The 27,204-nt window shown below is 48.1% G+C and overlaps 1 protein-coding gene across 1 annotated transcript in view; it reads left to right on the top strand.

Annotated features, from left to right (window-relative positions):
* Nucleotides 1–27,204, top strand: part of DROSHA (drosha ribonuclease III) — a 125,864-nt gene that overhangs the window by 72,491 nt on the left and 26,169 nt on the right. Inside the window, exons 22-24 of the mRNA XM_054984877.1 lie at nt 17,363–17,465; nt 24,223–24,293; nt 26,722–26,766. Of these exons, the coding sequence (XP_054840852.1) occupies nt 17,363–17,465; nt 24,223–24,293; nt 26,722–26,766 (219 nt within the window). The remainder of the gene's footprint in view (nt 1–17,362; nt 17,466–24,222; nt 24,294–26,721; nt 26,767–27,204) is intronic.

The raw sequence follows: 27,204 nt of genomic DNA, 5'->3' as shown, positions 1-27,204 counted from the left end.
GACCAAATTGATAGTGAATGGCCAGGGGGGAAAGTTGCTGAGAGTATAGTGGATAGTTCAACAAAAAAAACCAACTCAGTGTGCAGCAGTTGTGCAAAAAGCAAATTTCATGTTAGGGGTTATTTAAAAGAGACTGTAAATGAAATGTCTGGTATCATGATACCCTTGTATGGATCTGTAGTATGGCTGCATTTGGCATAATGTGTACAATTCTGATCATTCCATCTCGAAAATGGTATCACGGGCCTAAGTTCATGAGACCAATGGCCTGGTGAGATTTGGGGGGATTCAGGATCATTCCTGAGTTGTATCCGAAGCTTGTCTTCTTCCTCTTCCTCTCCTCTCCTCTCCTCTCCCTCTGTGTGTGTGTGTGTGTGTGTGTGTGTGAGAGAGAGAGAGAGAGAGAGAGAGAGAGAGTTTTGCTTGCTTCTGCCCTCCTACCTTAGCTCCTCCACAATAATGGCCAGTGGTATTCCTGGGGGTCTCCAGAACTCCAGAGACAATGTTTCTGGTGGGACGCAGTGAGCTGAAATGGGAGGGGAGAAGAAGGATACTTCGATAGTATGAGCAAAGCTCCGCTCACGTTTGGCGGATACAACTCTTCGTTTTTAAGAAACCATTTGATGCTTAGATGTGTTGGGCTAGTCGATTTATGGTTTGTTGCACTTTATTCTCCTTTAAATTGCAAGTTGTGTTATTGGCTGTATTGTTTTATCATGGTATGCGGTTTATGTTGGGAATGTCTGTTGAAAAGCAGGCCATAGATTTTTCTGCATAAGTAGTCTACTTTCATAATAGACTAATAACAGTACATAATGGGGTTAAAGATACTTATGAAACCTTGCAATAGTGAAATACAGTAGAATAGAGATCTATTCTAACTAGATGAAATTGAGAAGGTCAGAACTGTCATAATGGGTTTCAGCAACTGAGCTATTGATGACAGTGACTAATATTTCAAGCTTTAGAGGAAGCTTGTAGAAACTCCCCGTTCAGTGGCTAAAATTGGCCAGCTTCTGTAAGCAACTACATGGTTCCAAGGGAAAAGTACATCTACCATCCTTAAAACTCAATAGGTCCTTTTATCAGTTACCTGTAACATAAGTGTCTGTTCTTCTCCTTTATACATCAAGCAACATTGTTAACTTAGTATGTATTCTTTCCCTATTTTGTCCATCTTATTTCTATTGTGCCTTGTGGAAATCATTCTTTTCCCACCCCTTAAAATTATTCTGTGTAATTTATTGGGGATATAGGTGAGGTTTTTTCATCACTTTATCTCCATTCTAAGAAAACCTTCACCTGTTAAACCTCTGCATACCAGCCTGCTGGTCAAGGATAATTAAAGAAAACCCTAAAATGCAGCATATATCCTGGGTTTTTTTCCATCAGGGATGATTATGAAGTCCAGTTAGATCAGATTTTTCAGATAGATTTGAGTCCCCATTGGATCAGATCCCAACCTGAGGGACTTTGGAGGAGCAGTCCAACCCCAAGTTCAGAGCTCCTGGATTCTCTCAAGCAGCCGGATGACTTCTCTGAACCCACAAGTATGTACTTCTGGATTCTGAAACTGGGTTCTGAGAGAGAACCATTAGGTGGTGCTTGGATCGCTTCTGAGAAGCACACACTTCTTGGCACAAAGAAGCAGTTTTGATGCTTACAGCACCATCTTTAAGTGCCGTGAGCAGAATCTGCACCCTCTGCAGAGACTGAGTGAAACGGTGGTCAGAGTGGAGGGCGAGGGTTTACTTTCCCTCATGTTCACCAGTGACTCCTGCAGAAATTGGGGGCTGCTGGTGGTTCAATGATTCCTAAAGCCCCACAAGTCAAGCTCTTCAATGCCGCAGAAGAAGCTGGACAAACACAATCGCTTTGGAGTCTGGCATTTGTGCATAGTCTGTAGTTTACTATGTTTAAAAACGGCTTCTTACCAGCATTTCTGCAAACTGCAACCATAAAGCAAAGCCTTCCTTTATTTAACTACTGAAGGATTAATTGATGAAGTAGATGCTGCTGAAAACATAGAAGTGACTTGCTTGCAGCCCTGAGGGTTTACGATTGATCTTTCAATTTATATTTCTGTAACCAGTGCCACTTACCCTTCAGCAGAGACATACCTCACTGTTTCCTTCTTGCATTCTTTGGAACCTTTAAACCCCTCTCTTTTATCCAACAGTGCCACATTTCACAGTTTTTATCCAGTAACTCCCAACAAATGTTTGCATTGGGGCCATAGTTCTCTGGACATTTTGCAAGTAATTACTACAGTGTAGGTAGCATTGTATTCTCTTGCTACTTAGTCATCTGTTGGGGATTTTTTTTTTGTTTTTTTTTAAATCACAATTCCATGCACCACCATTCTGGATTTTCTTCCCACATCCTGATTAACAAATTAAGCTTCCTTCTAAACAAAGAGTCTTGGTTATTTTACAAAAGGTTAGCAAAGACGGTCTGAACTTGGAATGGTGCACCCCATCTCAGTGCCGCCACCAAGAAAGCCCTATTATGTGCTGCACAGGCAATGTGACACAGATCCGAGTCTCTCCAGATGATATCAATGTGCAGGCATGTGTGGGGAAGGTCTACCATTGTCCGAGGGCTGGCGCCAGCGACCCTCGGCCTGGCCGGCCCATGGCCCCCGCCCCCCCGGCACCCCGATGCAGGAGCCCTGCAGAGTCCAGGGAAGCCGTGGGCACAGCAGGCGGCTCGGTGCGGCCGGAGCTCGTGGCGGCTGCCTCCACGGCCCCTTGGCAGGCACCCGCGGCCGGGAGAGGAGGCGGCGTGGCGGGGGACAGCTCGGCACGGCCAACGCTCGCTGTGGCTGCCTCCGCGGCCTCTCGGCAGGTGGTCGGGGCCGGGGGAGGTGGCAGCGCAGCGGTGCAGCCACGGTGATGAAGCTGGGTGGGACAGAAGGGCCCGCAGCAGGAGGCCATGGGCACAGGAAGGGCCGGGCAGGTGTGACCAGGGAGGCAGCGACCTGGTCTGGCGCCGGTGCGAGTGCCTCGAGGCCAGCCAGGCCCGGCCTGGTCGCAGGCCCTACAGGGGGGCAGGGCAGGCAGGCAGGCCGGACGCTCGGGAGGGGGCGGGCCCAACCTTGAGGGAGAGAGGCAGGCTTGCCTGCCCGTCAGGAAGGAGGCAGAACAAAGGGGACCCGGGGAGGGGACTTGAGGCAAGGGAGCCAATCACAGGGGAGTAGTTGGGCCAGGAAGGTGTTGCCACACCTGGCCCAGGTGGCAAGCGTTGCTTTGGGGGCAGGTTCAGGAGAGAGGGGGTGGAGCTGGCCTTAGGGTGAGGGTACTTAAGGTGGGCTCTGAACCTCGGCCGGGGAGGAAGAGAATGCTGTCTCTCTCCCTGCTGTGGAAGGGGCAGCCAGTTGAGGGAAGCAAGGTGCAAGGGAGCCAAGTCAGCTCAAGCACCAAGGCACCCCATTCTGAGGCCTGAGGAGGCGCCCCAAAGGAGTGTTGGGATGCGGGCAGGCCCTGACCCGCCACTCCTGCCGCCGCCGGGGCTGGACCCGCTGTCGCTGCTAGAGGGTGCCAGGGGGCGTGACAACGTGGTGGAGAATGCAGGCACTGATCCCGCTGTGAGGTGCCCTTTACCCCGCCTACCGACACGTCCGGGTTGGACAAGGACCCGGTCCCTCCTACGCCTGGCCATCTTTAGGCCTGCTTTTCTGGACCCGGCCCAGCAGCTGGCCCCTCCGGCCCCGGATCAAGCCGCGGCCCAAGCGGCTGGTGCCGCCTCCCAGGGTACCGCCGCCACCCAGGTGGTGGACTTAAGCCAACTCAGCCAGTGGATGGCCGAGCAGCAAGTACGCCTCCTTCACGACTTGACCGCCCAGCAGCAGGAGTCCCAAGCCACGCTCCTCCGGGGCCTGGCCCGAGCCTTGGGGGGCAACCCGGGCAACCCCAACCCCAGGCCCTTGCAAGGAGCCCCGTTCCAGCTGACAAAATTAGGAGAAAGTGATGAAATCGATGCCTATCTGGAGACCTTTGAGAGGATGGCAGAGGCGGCCCAGTGGCCCCAGCATCACTGGGCGTTTATACTGGGACCCTACCTCACGGGAGAGGCACAGGCAGCCCTGCGAGCCTTGCCTCGGGAAGAAAGCGCTGATTACCGCCTCTTGAAGGCAGCCATATTGGACCAGTACGAGATGACTCCCTACACCTACCGGCAAAAATTCCGGGCTATTGTGTATCTAAAGATCGACCGACCCAGGGCTCTGATCAACGCCCTATGGGATGCGGCCTATCAGTGGCTACAGCTTACGACCGAGAAAGGAAAGAGGATAGCGGACCAGTTGGTCTTAGAGAAGCTGCTCAACATCCTCCCCCCCAAAGCCTGTCACTGGGTGGCCTGTAGCCAGCCCACTACCCTGAAAGATGCCACCGCCTTGCTGGAGAACTTCACGGCAGCCGCCGACTCCCGAGAGCCCACCCGCGATGCTGGGGCGGGCGGGTGCCCGGGAGGACCACCTCAGCAGCCCACCGAAGGACCGAAGTCTGGGAGGGCTGCCAAGGACAACGAGGCGGGTCAGACCCCCGGCCCTCGGGGCCCCGAGTGCTGGCTCCCGTGCTGACCCGCGAAGGGTCTTGGGGCAGGCCTCCACCGGCCCCGAATCGCGACCCAGGCCCGAGGACCAGCCATGAGGCCGAAGATTGGGGTCCCTGTTTTCGGTGTGGTCAGCGGGGCCACTTCGTCCGCGACTGCCCCCTGATGGAGTGCGACGCCAGATGGGAAGAGGCGATCCTGGTGACGTCCCAGCCCATGCGTCCTCCACCCCTGTTGGTTGTGGTGGAAGTGGCAGGGCGGTGCCTGTCGGCCCTCCTGGACAGCGGCAGCTCGGTGTCCATGATTCGCACCCGGTTGTTGCCTCCAGGCTTGACTGTCATATGCATGGCCACAGTGGCCTGTTTCCATGGGCACTCCCAGTCTTATCCAGTCATCAAGGTCCCCCTGCGGTGCCAGGGGCAGACCTGGGAGGTGGAGCTAGCTCGGGTCAACGCCCTCCCCTACCTGGTCCTCCTGGGCAGGGATGCCCCCCATTTCCAGCACCACCTGCAGGCTGCCCAGGCTCCAGCGGATGCCCTACCTGTGAAAGACGGGATGTGGTCCCGTCATCATCTGCCGACTCACCCGCCGACCTGCCGAATTGGCCAGCAGACCCAGAGTTCACCGCACAGCAGAACTCCGACCCCACGCTAGGAGGTCTCCGGGACGCAGTGGTGGTGAGTGACGGCGCTGTGAGGGACACGAGGAGGGCTGGAAGGACACCCCGGGTGATCCAGGAAGGGGTCGTGTGGTACCGGGTCACGTCCGTGAGGGGGAAGGAGGCCCGGCAGCTCCTGGTCCCACAGGGCTACCGGAAGGAGGTCCTCACCTACGCCCACGATCACAGCTGGGCCGGACACCAGGACCCCAACAACACTCTGGCCCGGGTGTTGGCTCGGTTCTTCTGGCCATCGGCCCGGGATGTGAAGGTTCATTGCCGTACCTGCGAGACCTGTCAGCGGACCACGGGGCGAGCCCCTCCACGAGCCCCACTGGCACCGCTGCCCATCATCCACACATCATTTGAGAGGGTGCCCATGGACTTCGTGGGGCCACTACCTTGAACCGCCCGAGGATGCCGTTTCCTGCTCGTGCTAATGGATTATGCCTCCCGATATCCGGAGGCCATACCCCTCCGGACCATCCAGGCCCCCAGGGTATCACTGGCGCTCATCAGGTTCTTCGCACAAGTGGGGCTTCCCTGGGAATTAATCACCGACTGTGGGACCCCTTTCACGGCCACCGTGACCCGCCACCTGTGCTGCACCCTGGGGATCTGCCAAATATTTACGTCCATCTATCATCCCCAGACGGACGGGCTGATTGAGCGGTTTAACCAAACCTTGAAGCAGATGCTGCGGAAGTTGGCCCATGACAGGCCCACCCAATGGGATCTGTTCGTCGACCCCCTGCTCTTTGCGGTGAGTGAGACCCCGCAGGCGTCAACAGGCTTCACCCCGTTCAAACTGGTCTACGGTCGCAACCCCCGAGGGATCCTCGAGATCATGGAGGGGCACTGGACCCCCCAGCAGCCCACACCGGGGCAGCCGGCGTCTGAGTATGTCCGGGCTCTCCAGGAACGGCTGGAGGAGGCTCAATCCTTTGCCAGACGGAACCTCTCCACAGCCCAGGCGGCCCAAGACTCGCTATGACCGCGGGACTCAGCTACGAACCTTCCAGATTGGCGACGCCGTCCTGGTCAACCGCCGAGTCTTCAGCCCTACAAAACAAGGGGACCCCTTTCAAGGCCCCTTCCTGGTGTGGCGAGTCTTGGGGACCCACTCCTATGAAGTCCAGTGTGGGGACGCGCCGCGGCAAGTCAAATGCCTGCACGTCAACGACTTGAAGGAGTGGAGGGAGCGCCCCACTGCAGGATGCCAGCTGGCCGAGGACCCGGGGGAGCCCTCGGCGGGGGACCTCCCCTGGATGGACCAGCACCCAGAAGAGGAGATCCCCAGGATCTATGAAGCACTGGACGCCCACCAACAAGACCAGCTACAGGCCCTCCTACGCTTACTGCCCGGTTGCTTCTCCACCCGCCCCAGGCGCACCACGCTGACTGAACACATCATCCCCACCGCACCCGGCCAGGTAGCACGAGCGGCCTGGCGGCCACTCCCGCAAAAGCAATGGGAGACCGTAGACAGGGAGGTGGCCAAAATGCTGCGCCTGGGGGTGATCCGGCCATCCAACAGTGAGTAGCGCAGCCCCATCGTGCTGGTCCTGAAGCCCGACGGGTCCATTCGGTTCTGCGTCGATTACCGGGAGGTGAATAGAATCGCGAAATTCGATGCTTACCCATGCCCCGGGCCGATATGTTGATTTACCAGCTGAGCACCGCCCGCTATCTCTCGGTTCTCGACCTCACGAAAGGGTATTGGCAGGTACCTATGGCCCCGAGGGATCAGGAAAAGACCGCATTTGCCACCCCCCAGGGCCTGTTCGAGTTCCAAGTAATGCCCTTCAGACTCCATGAAGTGGCGGCCACATTCCAGAGGTTGGTCGATCGGGCCCTGGCCCACTGCCAGGGCTTCGCTACAGCATACATAGATGATATTCTCATCTACAGCCCAGACTGGCCCACCCACCTCCGGCACCTCCGACAAGTCTTCCAGGCCCTGCGGGACGCCGGGCTGAAGGTCAACCCGACGAAGAGCCGGCTCGGCTTCCAAGAGCTGAAATACCTCGGCTTCTTGGTGGGGTGCGGCCAGCTACGGCCCCTGCCCAACAAGGTGACCACCTTGGAAGCATGCCCACAACCAGCAACTAAGTAGCAGCTGCATGGTTTCCTGGGGCTGGTGAGGTATTATAGCAAATTCATCACTCAGTACGCCAGCCGGGCCAGCCCACTCACTGACTCTGCGGAAGGACCAGCCAAACCAGATACAATGGACCCCCCAACGCCAGCACGTCTTCTCCGACCTGAAAGCGGCTTTGTCAAAGGCCCCAGTCCTCCGCAACCCCGACTTCGACCGGCCCTTCGTACTGCAGACAGACGCCTCTGACACAGGCCTCGGAGCGGCATTCTCCCAGGAATACGAGGGCACAGAACACCCGGTCCTCTTTATTAGCCGCAAGCTACAGCCGGCCGAGCGGAAGTACGCCGTGGTCAAGAAGGAGGCTTTGGCTGTGAAGTGGGCCGTCGGAGCCCTCCAATATTATCTTACCAACACCCCTTCACCCTCATGACCGACCACGCCCCCCTTCTCTGGATGTCCTGGCTGAAGGACCACAACGCCCAGGTACTAAGATGGTACTGATGATCCCTCTTGCCTTTCAGTTTTTCGATACGCCATCGCCTGGAGCGGCTCCACGCAAATGCCGACTTCTTGTCCAGAATGTTCACCGAGGATCCCGACGCCAACACTACTCCAAGAGGGGGGGTGTCCGAGGGCCAGCGCCAGCGACCCTCGGTCTGGCCAGCCCGTGGCCCCCGGCACCCCGACACAGGAGCCCTTACCTGCGCCGGCAATAACAGACGCAGAGTCCAGGGAAGCCGTGGGCACAGCAGGTGGCTCGGCGCAGCTGATGCTCGCTGTGGCCACCTCCGCGGCCTCTCGGCAGGCGCCTGGAGCTGGGGGAGGTGGCGGCGCGACGGCACAGCCGCAGTGATGAAGGCGGGTGGGACGGATGGGCCCGCAGCAGGAGGCCGCGGGCACAGGAAGGGCCGGGCGGGCGCGGCCGGGGAGGCAGCAGCCCGTTCTGGCAATGGTGCGAGCGCCTCGAGGCCAGCCAGGCCCGGCCTGGTCGCAGGCCCTTCAGGGGGGTGGGGCAGGCAGGCGGGCCGGATGCTCGGGAGGGGGCGGGCCCAACCTTGAGGGAAAGAGGCAGGCTTGCCTGCCCATCAGGAAGGAGGCAGGACAAAGGGGACCCAGGGGGGGACTTGAGGCAAGGGAGCCAATCACAGGGGAGTAGTTAGGCCAGGAAGGTGTTGCCACACCTGGCCCAGGTGGCAAGCGTTGCTTTGGGGGCAGGTTCAGGAGAGAGGGGGTGGAGCTCGGCCGGGGAGGAAGAGAACACTGCATCTGTCCCTGCTGTGGAAGGGGCAGCCAGTTGAGGGAAGCAAGGTGCAAGGGAGCCAAGTCAGCTCAAGCACCAAGGCACCCCATTCTGAGGCCTGAGGAGGAGCCCCAAAGGGGTGTTGGGATGCGGGCAGGCCCTGACCCACCAGACAGCACGCCGAGGAGCCCAGGACGGACCCGCCACTCCTGCCGCTGCCGGGGTTGGACCCGCCGTCGCCACTAGAGGGCTCCAGGGGACATGACAACCATGTTACCAAATGGTTTAGGGCTTTAACAGTCAATGCCAGCATTTTGAATGTGGCCTAGAAAAAAACTGCAAACAAATGAAGCTTTAAAAGAGTAAATGTAAGGCTGATCTTTGTTAACCACCAGGCAACTGCATTTTGGCCCCATTGAGATCTTCAAGGACACTTCACAGGCAGCCCTATGTTGATAATGTTACAATAGTCCAGACTAGAAGTTGACAACACATTCATAGCCGTGGCTAGATCAGATTTCTCCAGGAGGAATCTGAGCTGGCATATTAGATGTGGGTAAAGCTGCTACTTGAGTATCCAGGAACAAGGACAGTTCCAGAAAGATATCCATACTTCACCTGGGAGCTGCTACCATGCACAGCTAAGGTCTAGCATCCTTTGGCTGTAATCATCAGCCTTTTTCCTCCTCTCTGGTGATATCTATTATCCTCCGAAAGCTGTCAAGAGAAAGCAGATGCCCTCTGAATCAGTGAGCCATGCAGACATGCTAGGAATGTATCCCTGTCTTAGTTCAATTTAAGTTTAAATGCAGCGCTTGTGTAAGTCTCAAAATAACTCTATGTGTATTGTTTATATAGATTGGATAAGCCTCGATTCAATTGCCAACCTAGTATTTGTATAATCTTTTATTATGCACTTTCTATTTTTCACTTTCATATGTTTTCTTTTTTAAATAAAATCTCTTTTTTTAAAAAAAAAAAGAAACGGCAGATGTCCTCTGAATCAGTGAGCCACGCAAACATGCTAGGACTCTCTGCTGCAGCAGTTGCAATGAAACCCATAAATACAGGCATGGCAGGGTGAGGAAAGAGAGTGAGGATGCCATTTCAAGCAATGTGGCGGAGTTTTAGTCTCTGAGGAAAGGAAGATGCCTTTCTTTCTTTGGGAGGCTTATACCTGCAAAGATGGTAAAGGGTGCTAGCTAGTATATTTTTATCCCACCCTTCTCCTGGGAACCCTTTGCTGCATATATGGCTCCCCACTTTATCTTCTCAACAGCCCTCTTCAGGGATGCTTCTAAGGTAGCCCTATGAAAACATTCAGCTGAGAGAAAGAAAGTGATGTTGCCCATGGTGGAGTGGGGACTTGACTTTGGCTTTCCCAGGTCTTTAGATGTCACCGTTGTCAGGTTGTGCCTTGGCCGTCGCCCGGTGAGGCGCCAACCTGCCTGACTTCAGCCTTAAAGGACCTTCAGGGAATCTGTGGGAGCCCGCTCTGTGGAAGGAAGGGGGTATACCTCACCCTCACACCCTCTCAGTCCATTCGCAGGTCCCTTCAACCTGACATTGTCCTGGCTGCCTTGCATGACAGCTGTCCCCACCTAGCTGTCGGTCTTATTCCTCCTCCTCCTCCTCTCCCTTCCTCCACCTCCTCTCTGCTGTTCTTTCATTCCTTCTTCCTCTCTCCTCCACTCCGTCACACTGCTACACAACCCATCGTGCCCTGTGAGTGGACTTCTCTTATATCCTGTCCCTCATTCCAGGCTCCACCTGCCTGGCCACACCCCTCTTTTGCCTCCTAGAATTGGCCTTGGCTGCCTTAAGCAGTTGCACTTGGAGTAGCTAATTTGGCTGCATTGGACAGCTACAGCTGTGCTCTCTTGGCTGGCTGCCAAGCCTCGGCTATTCCCTTCCTCCCTGTTTGCAGCTTGGGGCGTGGCCCTGTGCTGCTTCTGCTGACCTGCCAGTAAGGTGGCTGATGGCTGGCTGTCCCGATTTCTTGTGCCTTCTCCCTCTGCCCTGGCCCCCTCCTGGCTGTCCTTACTTCCCCTGTCAGGGCTCTTAGTCTCCCACTGGAGGGTAGGGGTGGCTGGCTTCTACCAGCTCCTTCTGATCCTCTGGGGCTTGGGAGCTGCTCCACCTTCCTGTGGCTAGGTTGCCTCTTTCTCCCCCTCTATTGTTGGTCCGTGCTGGCCCAGGGTGTCTGTTGGGGTGGCTGGGTAGTGGTCCTCCGTCTCCCACCCCCGCTTCTTGGTAAGTCCAAGTGATGAGCCTCAGTCTCCAGACAACCGTTTTCTCTGAGCTAGAACATTGTTCAATCTCACTTAAGAAGCTTCGGTGTGAATAGACTCTCATAATGCCACTCAGTCCTTTTTCCTCTGCATCAATGCAGGTGTTTAATTCCTTTTTTAAACAAAATTTAGTGAATCCGCCTAAAGCTGTGCATGAAATTCATCTCTTTCATTTGATCAATCCAGATTTTATACGTTTGTAAACAAGAGCACACTGGTTCTAATGGATCGCATTTGTTGATTTGACTCTAGGACTTTATATCGACCCTGGAAAACGTGAAGCTGTCTTGAGCAGTGTCAAAAGGGGTGGGGTGGGATTGGAGTGAGCAGTCTTCTATCAAAGCCAAAAATAACCCATAGGAAATTCAGTTTGAAGCTCACAGAATTCTGAACACTGTTGATTCTCAGAGGTAGCTTGACTCCAGATAGAATTGCCATGGAGTTTAATAGGTGATATTCTTTATGTTCATCTATAGTCTTCAGTGCAGGCACACATTGGGACCGCACTTGCACAGGCTTGGAACAGGATTTTTTTTAGCTTTTAGGTTACTGAGGGGGTGATGCCCCCTGCATCACTCCAGAGCAGTTTTTCCTGCCAAAATGGTCACATTTTTTGAGAGGTTGCCCTCTTTTCCCTCAGTTTGTTTCTTGCTGCCGCAAGGAACAGATTTTTTTTCCCTCTTAGTGGCTACACTTTCTGCTGGATTGTGTTTATAGTTAGTGTTAGTTGTTGGTAGTTAGAGTAGTAGATTGTAGTTACAGTTAGTGTTCAAAGTTTATTCTCTGCAGTTCATTCAATCTACTGCGGAGTTGGTGAGTTGTGTTGGTTTTTTTGTACAGCTTAGTCTTTGCCTGATTGACAAGTCTTCTCTCAGTGTTATGGGAGACAAGTCATTGTTCAAGAAATGCAAGGTGGTAGGACCAAGATGGCCAAGACTGACAGAAATTCTCTATGGCTTGCATGCTTGAGCAAAGGCTATGTGGTTGACCGGTGCAAACATTGCCAAGTGTTTACACCGAAGGCAAGAGGAGATCGGGCTTCCCGATTAAAGGCTATACTTTAGGAGAAAGCCATGTCTAGCACCACAAACCCAGCAGCAAAGAAATCTGCCCTGGTAGAGCACTCAAATATGTCAACAACCAAACTCTTCTCAGAGTTAATGCCAGCCTCAGATCTGAAGCCTGCTGTAGTATTGTCGATTCTTATGGCTTCTCCTCAGAGCTGACATAAACCACATTCTCGGTCCTGAGACACCTTGACTTCATCTCGGTTGGCTGCCAACATTATAAGTCTAGAAGACGCTCCTCCCAGGTCTCAGAACGGGGCTTCCAGATCTCCGGCACCACGTGTTCCCAGGGAGACTTTGTATGACCTTCCATCACACAAGCGCAGCGACAAATCGAAACATGCACAATCCTCGGCGTAAGTTTCATTGGCAGACTGATCATTCGGATCTGACCTGACTGTCAGATCCAGTTGTAGAGATACCACTGCCTACTACCGCTAGCAGGAGATCGAGCTCTGCTTCCCTGGAATCTAGAGAAGAAGTACAGATGGAAGCTGCCTCCCCAAGGAGTTTCACTCATGCTGTTCTGGGCAGTCACAGTATCCATGCCTTCTGGCTCTGTGGTATCCCCACTACCAACTAACTACACTCATGACGGGTGAGTTTTATCTGACTTACCTGTATTTAGATCTGACTCCAACTCAGTTGGATCTGAAGAACTGATGCTGGTCCCCAGATCTGAGTTGAATCCCCCTTCCTCTTCCTCGTGCTTCAGGGCACAGATCCAAGTCAGATTTGGATGTGGAGCTGGTTGGTTCCAGACGTAGTTCGAGCTTCACTTTGGATCCTTCATTAGAGGAGGCTCTTAGCGGAATCCTCCAAATCAGTTATAAACTGAATGCCGAACAGCTGCTCTGCATGGCAGAGTCACTCCGCACAGACATCACTGCTTCACAACAGAAACCAAGGGACAGTATTCTGCAGCATATACATTCCAATACTACATAGTAACTTTCCCTATGATTAAGTGATTTTGTAGAGATGATCGAGAACTGGTTTCAAAAGCCAGCATCTATCCCAGCAACCACCAGGAAGGCGGAAGTATTTTACAAAGTGAAGCAAGACCAGTGCCCTTATCTGTTTACTCACTTTCCTGCTTTGTCTCTTATTGCAGAGGAATTACAGGCTAGACATTGGCAAGGCAGTTGCTCCACTCCTGCAGATAGGGAGGGAGGGAAGTTGGATGCCGTAGGCAGAAAAATGTATTCTGTCTGAACTCTTAATATCAAGATGGCTAACTTCTTCTTTTTTTTTTTTAATAAAGTTTTTATTGAAAGTATAACAAGTAACAAGATCAACAATACATGCGTAGAAAAAAGGTGGTATTATACGTAAAAATGTTCAGATACAACAATACAATAATACATAAACATCAAAACACTAATAGTCGGCAATAATCAAGTGTGCAAATATTATACATAGTCAACAGGATTCTAATACAGTGTTAAGCAAGCTAATTACAACAGCATCGGGAGAAGCATGTACAGGCACATCCAGTATGTCGCAGAGTAAATCCATAGTTCAAATTTCGGGGTTTATAAAGATGGCTAACTTCTTGGCCATTATGAGTGAATGTCAAATTTTCCTCTGGAAAAATACGTTTTCCTATATGGATGCCCTACTGGAGGACAAGAAACCTCTAGCCAAGCTCATTCCGGATGAGGCAATAATCCTCTCAAAGCAGCAAATTAGTGTGAGTAGACATGTGTGTTTCTGCCAGGAGCCTCAATACCTCTGTGGTTTTGTGCAGACGTGCATGGTTGCGCTTCACTGCACTTCTGTTGGAGACTCGACATAAAATAGAGGTCATGCCCTTTGAGGGCACTTCATTATTTTCTGAGAAGATAGATGAATATCTTTTGAAAAAGAAGGATCAGCAGACTGCTAAATCTTACGGCATTCTACCACAGTCTTCACATGTCTCGATATATAGACAATCTGCGAGACATGATTATCAGCCTAGGTGAGATTACAGGGTTTGCAGATACTACCCATGTCAGCTACAGTATCCATACCAGGATCCCTATTCTGGCCAGTCCCTGCCAAAAAGAAAGTCATGAGGACAGCCCAAACCAATCCATCACGGTCAGAGCTCTAAGGTCTCTGCCCAAGATCAAAAGAGCCAATTCTGACTAGACATCCATAGAGTGATTACCTCTGTATTTCAAAAACAACTTTGACAAATAATGTGAAAATATCATTTTCCCATCTCTACCAGTATGGAAAGCAGAAATGGTAGCTAAGTGAATTTTAATAGATAAAGAAGCCAAACCCGAGGCTTTCAGGGATATTAAATAATCGCAGACATTAGATAAAGAACAGGTGTCAGGGGCTATTCCTTTCGCATCAGCCCAAAGCACCAACCTGTTCCGCTTAAGGGTATAAGATCATCTAGTAGAGTATCTGCGAGCATTTAGTAAGACATTTGCTAACCTTAGTGTTTGAGTACTCAAGCTGTTTGCAGAAAAGTGCAGCCCTAGTGTTTGAGGACTCATGCTGTCAGATGTAGCCTGCCTAATTCATGATGCAGCATTTGACTGAAATGAAGTAAGTCTGGTACCAATGGAAAGAGCAAGAATCCAGTACCCCCTAAAATTTGTTGTTGGGTATGAGCTTTCGTGAGTCTCAGCTCATACGCTACCAACAATTTTTGTTCGTTTTATAGGTGCTACTGGATTCTTGCTCTTTTCTACTGCTACAGACAGACTAACACAGCTACCCATCTTGATCTATCTGATACCATTGGTAAGTGAATATAATTCCTATTGGCCAGTCACTTGAGAGTGCGGAACCAGCGTTGCTGTGGCCAGAATGGAACTATGAGGATACACCTGGTTCAGTCCATCTGGATTCTGCTTGCTACTCTATGTATCATTGGGGTGGGTGGGAAGGCTCTAGTACCGCAATGGTCCCTCTCCCTGGTCTTAGCCAAACTGGTGCTAGAACCATTTGAGCCATTGACAACATACCCTTGACCTCTCCTTTCCCTAAGATGGCCTTCTTGCTAGCTGTTACATCAGCCAGGAGAGTCAGTGAACTCCAGACACTCCCGTCCTACAAGTGTATCCTGATAAAGTGGTGGTGCATACTAGTTTGTAGTTCTTACCCAAGTTAGTGTCCAGTTTTCATGTGTCTCAGAGCATAACCCTCCCAGTGTTTTTTCCCAACCCCACGCGTCTCAAGAACGTACGCTACACATGTTGGATATGAAGAGAACTGTTTTATTTTGCATGGACAGAACTCAGTCCTTTCGGAAAGATTTTGCATTTTTTGGTTGCCGTTCTGACCCCAATAAAGGCAAAGCTGTGTTATCTTAGATAATATAGAGATGAGTAAACATGTTGCAGACCTACAATCTCTCATTACCTGAGAGCATCACCCCATCTCTGGTGAGTAGCTTGCTATTCTCCCAATGTGGGACTGCACAGAAGACTGTAGACAAAAACAGGGTTGCACTTATAACTTGTTCATCTAGGTCTACATGCAGGCCCACATTCTCGCCCTTCTGCCCCACTGTGAACTCTCTGCAGTAAGTTGGGTTTACGATGGCATAGGAGAACTGAGGGAAAAGGGGACAGACTCTCTAAACCACGTGACCATTTTGGTGGGGGGGGGAACGCTCTGAAGTGTTATGGGGTGGAGAGGTTGCCCCCTCAGTAATCTAATAACTAAGAAAACCCTGTTCCAAGTGGCTGACCTGTGCAAGCGCAGTCCCAATGTGTGCCTGCACGAAGCCTAGATGAACAACAGTTACAGGTAAGTGCGACCCTCTTTTGTTGTTGTTGGACAAATGTCTTTCCATTGACAATTTACTGCTGTTTTTAAATTGAAAATTCTGTTTAAAACATTTATCTCAAATATGTTTCATGTCTACAATCTCACCCATTAAATACTCTCTAGGGGAATGAAGTAGGTAGTAATCGACACTACTGTGGAAGGGAGAGTTCTGGTGTATGAAAATGTACTGCAGAATGTGCAAATCTCTCTCTTCCCCTCTGCCTCCCTCTTTTTCTTGCCTTTAAAACTCTTCAGTGACATTCTGCCAAGTAGGATAAATGCATAACAGGGAAACTCTAATAACTCTGGAGTCTATTTCTACCCCAGAATTAGCATGCAATTACATAATGCCTCTGATTTTAGGCTTGGAGGAGATTAGCAAATAACCTGATGTGAATAGTCTATATCTGGGAGCAAAGGAAAAGCTAGGTGGAGCTGCAGAGCAACATACCAGCCATGCTCAACTTTGCTGCACGTTGTTAATATAGAAGGAAATCGAGAAGACTTATCTGCGGAAGGAGAGGAGAGTCTTTGGGGTTTTTGTTAATTTCCCAAATGTTTTCCTTCTTCCATTTTACGTACCTTCCATGGAAAACACAAAACAAATGTATACAATACAACATTTTTTACCAAGATTTCTAAAGAACAAGCCAGTTTATTCCAACCCCCACTCGCCCAAAACCTATTCAACAGAGCAGCCAGAGTGCAGCCGAAACAATAGCACACTGGCTCCTTGCAAACTATGATGTGTAAACCAGGAGCCAGACTTGAGAATCCATGCACCTGTTCCTCTCCGAGGATACTGTTGCCTCTCCATCTTGAGTGTTAAGCATGATCTCCTGTGATGTGTACTGACGCAAGCCATGGTTCCTGCAAACCAGATTCTTTCATAACCATGCTTTGCAAACCTATTTCTGACTTTGGTTACCATCGTCTCTTTATGGGGGAACCATGATTAAGTGCCATTAAATCAGAAACTCTGGTAAATGCTGAGAAAGGAAAAGAGAGTTCTGGAGTAATATAACATGCCTTTCACCATTTGCACATTGGATTGGGACTACAGTGGCTTATCTTGGCCCTGCAGGTTAGACTTCATCTTTGAAGTCTGCCAGTCCTGACTCTTTTGACAGTCATGCGGAGATCAGACTTCCCTGGACATCTCCATGCAGAGAACAAGGCATGCCACGTCCCTGGACACCAGCAGGGCCTAAGGACAGGGTGAGGAACAGGCTAAAGTGACCCCAGCTGCCATCAGGACTAAGAAAAATGCATGGTGTTTAAATGATCAGAACTAAGGTTGGCTGTTTAAAACATTTATACTCATTGTATTTTGACTCCCAACGTCCTTGTCCGCATCCAAAGACGTTTTAAGTGGCTGAACTGACTCTCATTTCTGAAGATTGCAGAGTGGCTACAAACAGCACCTTTGCCATGTGGTTGATTGTGCACTTAGATCCCTCAAACCACTGTGGAAGTAAATAGGTCAGGTTAGCCAGAGCTCTCCAGCTTGTGTTGTGTTTCCAGTCGACCTTCGGTGCCAAACAAGTTGCTGTAGCTTTCCTAATGGGTATCTGTGTCATTAAAGAATGTCCCCGTGTTTCTGCAATGTGTGTATGTTGGAGAGGGGGTGGGGTCTGACTTCTTTTTGACAAGAAATGCCTTGTTATTTTGTAGAAGCTGGAGTTGGATCGATTTATGCTTTATGCTCATGGGCCTGATCTTTGCCGAGAATCGGACCTGCGCCATGCCATGGCCAACTGCTTTGAAGCATTGATAGGTAAAATTCCTGCAATGTATTTTGTGTGTATTTTGCTAATTTTGTCGACAGTCATGGGTCATATTGAGATGCAGTTTTGCCAGAGGAAAACATGTCACTTCTTGACGATATTATACATTATATACTGAGAGCCAGTTTGGAGTGGTGGTTAAGAACGACAGGACTCTAATCTGGATAACCAGGTTTGATTACTTACTCCTCCACTTGAAACCAGCTGGGTGACCTTGAGTCAGTCACAGCTCTCTCAGAGCTTTCTCAACCCCACCCACCTCACAAGGTGATTGTCATGAGGATAATAATAACACACTTTGTAAACTGCTCTAAGTGTGGAATTAAGTTCTCCTGAAAGGCAGTATATAAATCAAATATTATTATTTTGTTGTTGTTTATTAATGGCTGTCATTATGTTTGTTGAGCTTGAAATATCAAAAAAACATTCTGACCTTCCTTCCTTACATACCTGTTCCCCACTTTTCTCCCTGAAGGGGCCCAAAGTGACATAACAATGTAAGAAATAAGTTTAAATGAAACAGCCAAACAAAAATAACAGTGGGACAGTTCCTCCAAATACTCAAGGTGAGAGCCACAGGCTAAGCTCCAAGAGGAATTTGACTTCAGTGGTTTTCAAGATGTGTTTTTATTATGTTTTCAGTTTGTTTGCCGTCTTGGTGGTCCTGATCAGGGCAGAATGTGTGTGCATATTCCTTACATGCACAGAATTTTACCACCAACAGCCCTGTGGAAAAGCAGACAAACTCCTGAGTAAGGGGACAGACAGGGTAAATAAGTAGAAAGTATAGAAATGTATGTGTGACTTCTGCATCCTCGTTTGCAAGGAAATGGTTTTGATCCTCAAGTTAATTTTATTTTTAGTGTAAAAACAGATGGATAGTTCTTCACCCATATTCCAGTACATGGGAATTAATCTACTGAGTTCAAGGGGCCACAGTTCAATGGCCAGAATTGAGAAAAGCTGTTTATCTGCTCACAATCAATTTTATTCTCCTTTAATACTAGAACCTAGGGTAACCCATTTGTGTTAATTGTGTTAATTGTCAGTAAGTTCATCACTGACAAAATAGATTTTTTTTCACACAACACATAAATAACTAGTGAAATGCACTGCTTTAAGATGTCTAGATGGCCACTGGACAAATTAATTTAAAGCTAGATGAATGGCTATTAGCCGTGACTATTAAATGGAGCTTCCATGTTCAAGAATTGAACCTCTGATTGCCAAATGCTGGGCACAAACAGGAAACAGCAGTCACTTTCGTGCCCTGCGACTTACCTTTAGAAAACTTTCGAAAGTTTCTGGGAAGATTCTAAAAAAGAAGCAGGTGGAAGACAGAATAAAATTAAAATCTTTATTATGAAACTGACAGAACAGGGGGATGACGAGAAGCACACAAGAATCCAAACACGCCTGCAAACACACAAAGGCACCAGAGAAAAAAGGCGAAACTTAACACCTATCTCCTAAGCAATAAACAAAAGGGAAGGGGCAAATGAAAGCATACAACCTGTCCTGCAGAGGGTGGAAATCCTATAGAGTCCTGATGTGGAGAGCAGAAGAGTGAGTAGAGACAGGGACCAGCTTGTGTCTCCAAAGAACCTGTGCCACACAGGGGCAGTAGCTGAAAAAACTGCTGCAAAGGATTGGGGATTTGTGGACTGTACTTATAGTACAGATGTTCATGATCTGGAGTGTGCTGGTCATAAGGTGGGGCAATGATAAGTGAACAAAAGACCAGGAGGGACAGATGGCTGTCTCTGTCTCTCGGAAGGTGATGGGTCTGTGATAAGACTGATCACCTGCTCGATCCTGCTGTGCATTAAGGCTCTCACAAAACTAACTCTGGAGAATCACCCAAGTTCAAAGTGGAGTGGAGGCTGATAGCGAAAATGGGAGTTTTCCTGGTTTGCATAAAAGTAAAAAATGCTTCCTGGAGGAGATTTGGAGAAAAACCTACATCTGGATGAATAACAAGAAATCTTCCTGGACAGTCACTACTAAGATAAGGGGAGGAACTAGCTGGGATGAGTTCATTATTTGTTGTCTTGGATAACTGCGTCGTTCATTAGGGCCAAATTATTCAGGGAGTAGGCACCCAAGTCCTTTGGATAAATAGCCCTCCAGTTTAATCAGCCTGAGGTGGGGTTTAGGGAGGAGCAGATCTGCATTCTGTTGCTGCTTAACGACACGCCACCTTGCCCTCAGCTTGGCTTGCTGCCACCACTGTTAGCTTAACTTTGGCAGGATGCGGACTCCATTTTTCTAGCCGTAAGCCCATGTTAGAACCAAAGTGGAGGCCCAAAAATGCCACCCTTAAGGCAATGGATTCGAGGCTACAGGACTTAGTAATATAATCATCAGAAGAGCAATTTCTTGCCTTAGGAGGAGGAGGAAAGTGGTATCAGAAAAGTTCCAGATGAAAATCAACCCAAAGTAGAAGGAAGGGTCTGAAACTTGTACACATAAACGGCAGCTATCTTACAACCAAAGATGAAAAGCAAAAACCTCAGGGGAAGTCAAAGGACCGGGACTTGAGTTCACAGAAGAAAAAAGATAGAGTAAAGAAGAACCTGGAGGCAAAACATAGATTTGTTTTTAATACAGAACATAAACTGATAATGAGTAAAATCATTGCAGATGGGAGGGGAAGACAAATGATGGGCACAAATAGAAGCCCTGTTCATGTGTTACAATGAACAAATGAACGTACATATTTGTAAGGAAGACCCAGTGCATGTTTACTTTACAAATGAAACTGGAGAACAGTACCTGGACAAACATGGGGCTTAAATCACATGTTCATATGTATATATTTGAACAAGAATCCTTCTGTACAGCTATCAAGAAAAATGGCCTGTATTCTCTACACAAATTGTAGGCAAATTTACTGTAACTTGTGAACTGGGCTAGAATGGAGGCGCAAACTGGCCAAGTGAAGAAGAGGATAAAAAAGGAAACTTACATTGACAATGGCAAAGAAAGAAAGGAGAAGAACAGAGCTAGGTAAGAAGCAAAAGCAACTGAACCAATTTAACAAGCGTCATGAACAGAAGCAGGACTGGGCCCGAAAAGGGAGGCTGGAGGGTATGTCAGTTTCAGGCTGTGACTCACACAAGTAAGAGCCTTACAATACACAGAGATTAAAATCTTTTAAAAAGTCTAATTAGGTAATGCTTGAGAAGAAGAAAAAAAAGAAGACGGAAGAATTACAGAAGGAAACTGCCCAAGGAGAGGGACCCTACCGACAAACCTGCAAATAATTGGCTGAGAGGATTGGGGAACAAAGAAAACGAACAAGGTGAAATTACAGCAGGAGTAACTGTATCTAATGGGGAAATCCATGTTCCAGTAAGAGCAAAACAAGAAAAATGATACAAGATAGCAAGATCATTAAGTACAACAGCCTTATTAGCTGTAGAACGACAGTTTAATAAAGTACAAGAAAATAAAGATGTGTTTCAAGAAATTGAAACAAGATTATCATGGCAATATTGTCGAGAAGTCGGATCGAGATTAAACGCAGTATCACCAGCAAGTAAAAGGAAAAACATAGGGGATAAATTACACATCAAATACCAGAACATAATTTCTGATCAAGCAGAACATCTGAGGTCTAAGGCAATGATGTTAAAACAATACAAGAAGTCTAAAAAGTAGAGAAGGGGAGAAGTGGCCTAGTCTTGATCTTGTCCTGAAATAGGTTACTCAGGAGCATACAAAGTCTAGAGATCAGTAGCAGTGAAGCCATTTTTTCCCGCAGTTTCTAAGTCAAGAGGTTGCACAACTCCCGTCATCTAAGCAGTCACGCAGGCTGTTCACTGCTTCAGGTGTTCTGGGCTCTGGCCAGTCCACTACTGGTCCTGGTATTGTGACTGGCTGACACTGCAGATGCCGCTCCTTTATCCAGCTTCCTTCCAGGTAGGGTGTGGAGAATGATGGGAAAGGCTTCATCTAACAATGTGAAGAAGTCTGGAAGGACCAAATACCTCCTTCATCCCCCTCTCTCCTGTCTCTGGCTGCTGGTCATGCTGTTTGTTGGTCCAGCTTCTCGAACGGGGAGCAGTGCTAGACAGGACTGATGGTGGCAAGAAAGGAAAAAAGAAACAGGATCAGGTTGCGCATGAAGTAACATCCTGCTTTTCAACCTTTTTGACAAGCTTTTTACCATTCTTTATCCTCTTCCTTGATGCATTTTGTCTTGCCTTGGAAAATATATTCTAGCATTCTTTCAAGGTAACAGCTCTGTGGTTTCTGCCTTGGGCAATATTCGGTTTCCTCAGATCAAGATTTTTTTTTTTAAAACCATCCTTTTTTAACTCTGCTTTGCTCTTCACAAGCACTTTGATGTTTAATATTTTAAAGGAAGCCAGGCAAATGAGCAAGAGATGCATATCTGCTATATGGTTCAAATGTTCCAGCTTTTCAAAGGAGGTGGTGGATGGAGCTGTTCTTCGTGACAGAGTAGCTGTTGATTGTTTGCTTATGGGCTAATGTCTGGCCTCAGAAAGCAAATCCGAGCACATCCACCTGCATCAGAGTACATAGATAAAAGGCTTGTCTTGTGTTTGAAATTTCCTGACGCTACTTAGCGGTGTGGTTGTCTTTCTCGCCTTTATGTCTCTTAGAACAAAGGTGACAAATTGTTTTTGGCCAGAGAGTCGCCAGTCAACATGAGTGGACAAGATGGTGCTGCTCAAGTGTGTGTTGTCTGTGAACATCTTGTATACGTGCAGTGCTCACACACACACCGCAACCCACACATTTCCCTAATGCTTTGGTGCAATTTTGCTTCTGATCTACGGAGCTGGAAAGGAGGTCATAGGGCAGCACAGAAGTACTGGCCTCACTCTCTGAGATGATCGGGCCCGAAAGCGATCCCACTCCTGAATAGGAGTGCCATAAGCTCCCACTGCCCGTAGCACCCAAGAAACTATCTCAGAGTGCAAATCCTCAACCTTGTTCAGCTTGTGAGCACTCTTGGTGTTTTGAAAAAGGGTAATGAGCACCATCACAAATGGCCTCCATGAGAGACTCTAACTCCCCAATACATTTTTTTTTAAAAAAAAATAAAATTTTGATTTAAATGAAACATTTGATGTGGGAAATGGAAAACTTCCGTCTTTGCAGGGGGCCAAGAGGGAATGTGAACAGAGGAGGAGAGAAGAGAATGGTAAAAGGCACAAGGGTATAGTGTGGGAAGAGGTGGGGGAAGTAGGGCAGCAAGGAGTGGCCTGGAAACGCATTGGCAGGTGCTGCTTTGGGAATTGCTATCCTTGAGATGGCATTTTCACCTGTGTCCCTTGATTTGTGCGCACCATTCAGAGGATATTGTGGTGAGGTGAATAATGTTCTGGGTCTGGATGTTAGTACAAAAAACTAAGTCCCGGGGATTTCCACTGTGGGCCATCTCACAGTTTTTCTATAACTTCTTAGAGTTATTCATTTATTTGATAAACGTGGTGAATGTGCCCCAAGGATTCTGCAAGCACAAGCCAGTTCATACTGCATTGTTGGCTACAAAATTCTTCTCGCACAAAGGCTTTGGATGTTTTTTTCCCTATCTTTTAAGTATTTATTCCCTTTTGCCCTTGCTTCTGACTCCAAGTATGAATCAGCAGTCTGATACCATTGCAAAGAAAGACAGAGGAAACTGAATGCCTGTTCAAGTTATGCTAACGAAAAACATGTGAATGCAGAACATCGGAAGCAGTCATGCCGCAGCCGTCATCATTGGTTCTCATTTGGGTCAAGTAATGTGTCCAGTTTAGTACCCTTTTCTTGAGGAGAGCATTAACAAAATGAAGAGTATTCAAACACAAGGTCACAAAGGATGAATTAAGTAGACGACTTTTCTAATATTTTAGTCCATTTTTTTCTAGAGGTCAAGTTTAATCAGTGGGATGAGTATCATCTTTCCTTCCAACCTGTCTTTACGTACAATACTGGTGCTGTACTTGATACTTTTCAGTGTTGCATATAGAAAATAGGCTCCCAAGGAACTCACAATTTAGAACAAGACAATGGAAATATAGTTTCTAATAGTAAGGGGTATTTATTTTTAAATTGTAAACTTCCTTCTGTTTCTTAATCTCAAAAAGCCACTGATACTGAGTTTCTGATGATTTGCTGAGATGTTGAAATGCAGATGATTAATCCACTAAACACTCTTTAATTTGTTGACAATCCTAGATTTAAGGGTTTGGGGACCCATGACATGGTACCTGAAGAAAGATGGGGAAGGTACTGGACACATTTCATTTGGAGAAATAGAGTTTTCAGCAGGAAGATAATGGCGTTCAAAAGCCTTTCATAAAAAAGAGGATGATAATTGTTTATTAGGTTCCCTGAAGGGTATGGAAGAATCAAAGAGGCTTATTAAAGCAAAACATATTAAAGTTAGGATACGTTTTCCAAATGCAAACATGAAGCCGTAGAACAAGTTGCTTAGGGGCTGTTATGGAGCCTTCTGCTCATTTCCATAAGACCAGCTACACATATCTGTGTTAAAATCTTTGGAGGATCCAGATATGGGCTCAAACTTGGACATCCTGTGTTAGCCTTTCTAACAGCATCATTAACTTAATACAGCACATCTATCGCTCTTTCCTCGTCTCGTCCCTTTCAGAACACTCAGTCCCGTTTTTCTGAAGTGCCTTCACTGGTTTTCAGCATCATGTTTACTGCCCTTCAAATGCCTCGATATTAATGCAGGTCTTTCTTCCGGCAAATTCTGTCACGCAGGGGCAGTTTATTTGGAAGGAAGTCTGGAAGAAGCCAAGCATCTGTTTGGACGCCTGCTCTTTAATGACAAGGTATGGTTTTATTTGTGGTGCGCCCATGTGTTGCATCATCTTTTTTGCTTTATAAATAGTTGTTCATTAAAGCTAGTTATTAGAAGCAAAACTGAAGGGAAAGGCCTCTTCCTATTAAGAACATATTGCTGTTATCTAGCAAAAAGGCTTGGTGATTATAATAAAGAGCATGCTTAATTCCCTGAGTGTGCGTGCACAAGCACATGGGGATGCTTGCGCCTTCCTTCCTTCACATCTTCCCTATCTCAAGCCCTTCAGCAACATTAACATGACAAATACTCATCTGGGGTTGGCTGGGGAAAAGGAGATAAGAGTGAGGTGGTCATAAGTAACAGAAAAGTACGATGAGTATTCTAAACGACACGGTAAGCCACTAATCATGGAAAGATCAGAAGGGACAATTATTGGCCAGACTGAGACTGGGGTTAGAATGGAGCCCTTCACCAGAGGGTTTAGGAAACAGATACATACCTAGTTAGGTCAGAGAGCTGTAACAAACTGCCACTTCACAACAGCTGACATCCCCAAATGTGAGTGTTGCTGTATGGGACCAGAGTGGGCTTGGACTGGACATCCTGGAGGCAGCATCGGTGGAGGGAATGGTTAAGCACACATCCTTACTTTGCAGTGAAGTACTGGCCAAAGTTTCAAGACTTGTGTTTGCTGCCTGTGGTGGTAGAAAAGCCCTACTGACCAGCAAGTCCTGCTCCATTTGGTCCTCCAAGACATCTAGGCATCAAGTGACAATACCAAGGTCTCCATCTGGCAATATGACACTTTCCTGCCCCACCTGACCCTTGGAGGGGTTTCCCTCACTTCTTTTGTACACTGCCACAAACTGGTCATTATAGGAATTGCTTATCTAGAGGGCCAATAATACTCATAGCTTCCATTCCTGCATTGTTGTTCCAAGGCTCCGCTTAGTGCCTGCATTTTCTGCTACTCGGGGATTGGTTACCAATGGGGACAGCTTACCACACTTGGGTACTCCTGGGGAAATAGTGATTTAGCAACTGATTGCCTGCCTTCCTCTGGGGCCCAGTTTAAATAGTTTGTTTGAATGGTGGAGATCTATGTAGTAAGGAGAACAACTACCAGAATTCAAAGTAGTAAAGAAGTAGAAGGTACATGCACTGTGGACATGCACACTGTCTGCATAGGAATAGATTGACTGAGGAATACAAAAGAATGGTGCAAAACATGCAGTTCCCCTATGCATTAGCTGATCTTGTTCTAAGGCAGCCTATTTAATTTAGAAGTCACAGAGTTGTAAAAGCTTACCTTGGAGACTTTGTCTAGGAGTGAGCCCTTTGTCTGATCTGCATGGCAATGGTGGCCATCAAGGTGTGAGATGGTGGCCATCAAGGTGTGAGAGCTCCTTCCTCCAGATGTACTCAGGTAGAGCAGACCCACCAAAACGGACTCCTCTTCCTCAACACCAAGGGAATTAATCTCTTCTGTTTCCCCACCCTCTTGTGGGTCAAAAGATCCTTTTCTGAAATATCCAGGAAGATACAATCTATCACATCACTCCTCCAGGTCAACTTCTAGTTGTCGTATCTAGGTGCCAAAGTGTGAGCTGACCATTTCATTATCTCCAGCCCAAAATTTTGATGGTTGGTACTTGGAAAACAGCTGACTTCCTCCTTCTCACTTGTCTTCTGCCAGGAGAGAGGTGTCAGGCACAAACCCACAAATAAAATACATTTCTCCACACTACCTAAAGTGTAGATTGGCGTTAGCCTCTCCATAATCTCTGTTTAGATATCTCTGACAGTCTTCCAGGCCCCTGCTTCCTCCTCATCCTCCCATCTTCCTTGCTGTCTGCTGCTTCTGCATATCATCTTCCTGCCCTTTGGGAGGGACTCTTGATTTCAGACCTTTTCCTGCAACTAGTTCTTCCTCTGTTTTGACCTTTGCGCTTCATGCTGTGTACCTCACACTGAGGGGCTTTGCAACAGCTCAGAGCTACGATTTGGACACTTCAGAAAGCTCTCACGCGTACATGGTCAGACAGTTCTCTTTTGTACATACCACTGTGATACCCATAGAACATATTCATCTGATGTTCCTGCATTTGGTGAATGCATGTTCAGAATTGCTCTTCTAAGCAGGGAGAGGATTCCTTGATGGCTGGGATAGCTCTTCTTGTTTTCTGGTAGAGGTAGTTTAAGCAATCGCTGTGTAGTTCAAGAGCTGTGCATGTTCACCCTTCTAATTGACTAGAGCTAAATGGAAGCACTAAAGGCAGTTTGAGCAGAGAATACCCTCTTCTTAAAAATTAGTTTGCGAGCACTATTGAATTTGCAATGAGCAGAGTCAGCATCTGAAACCATTTAAGTGTTTTGCAGAATGACATTTCATTTAGCAATGTGGAATTTATTAAACAGCTCCCTTGAGCTTTGAAAGTGTCTCTTGGTGTTTGCAGGACCTGCGGGAAGTATGGCTTAATTATCCTCTACACCCTCTCCAAGTAAGTATCTCCCGTTTTGCTAACACATTTCAGAGTTTCTTGTTGTTCCTAAGGATGCTATTTATTGGCGTTCAGCTGTGTTGACATCTTAAAAACGTTTAACAGACACTTAGCCTTTGTGGGCTTTTGTTGCTGGTGTTAAGCTCACGAGTGGGTTTACATCACAGAGTAGGCGTGCAGACAAACAGCAATTCAGTTGAACAACAGATAAGCCCAAACTATCAAGTAGTTGGACAAGTGATTATCTGATGGCCTTCTTCAGCAACAATTGCCCAGACTAAGGAAGTGCACAGAGTAGTTAAGTGGTTGGGTTGTGAATCAGCACTCCGCTGGTTCAAATCCAAGAACTGCCATGAGCTCAGCAAGTGTCCTTAGGTAAGCCACACTTCTCAGTCCCAGCTCCCCAGCTATATTGTGGGGATAATAACAACACCAACC

The sequence above is a fragment of the Eublepharis macularius genome, chromosome 7 (assembly GCF_028583425.1).
Source record: "Eublepharis macularius isolate TG4126 chromosome 7, MPM_Emac_v1.0, whole genome shotgun sequence".
Lineage (NCBI taxonomy): Eukaryota > Metazoa > Chordata > Lepidosauria > Squamata > Eublepharidae > Eublepharis > Eublepharis macularius.
The sequence above is the reverse complement of the archived record's forward strand: the minus strand, read 5'-3'. Positions and strand labels throughout refer to the sequence as shown.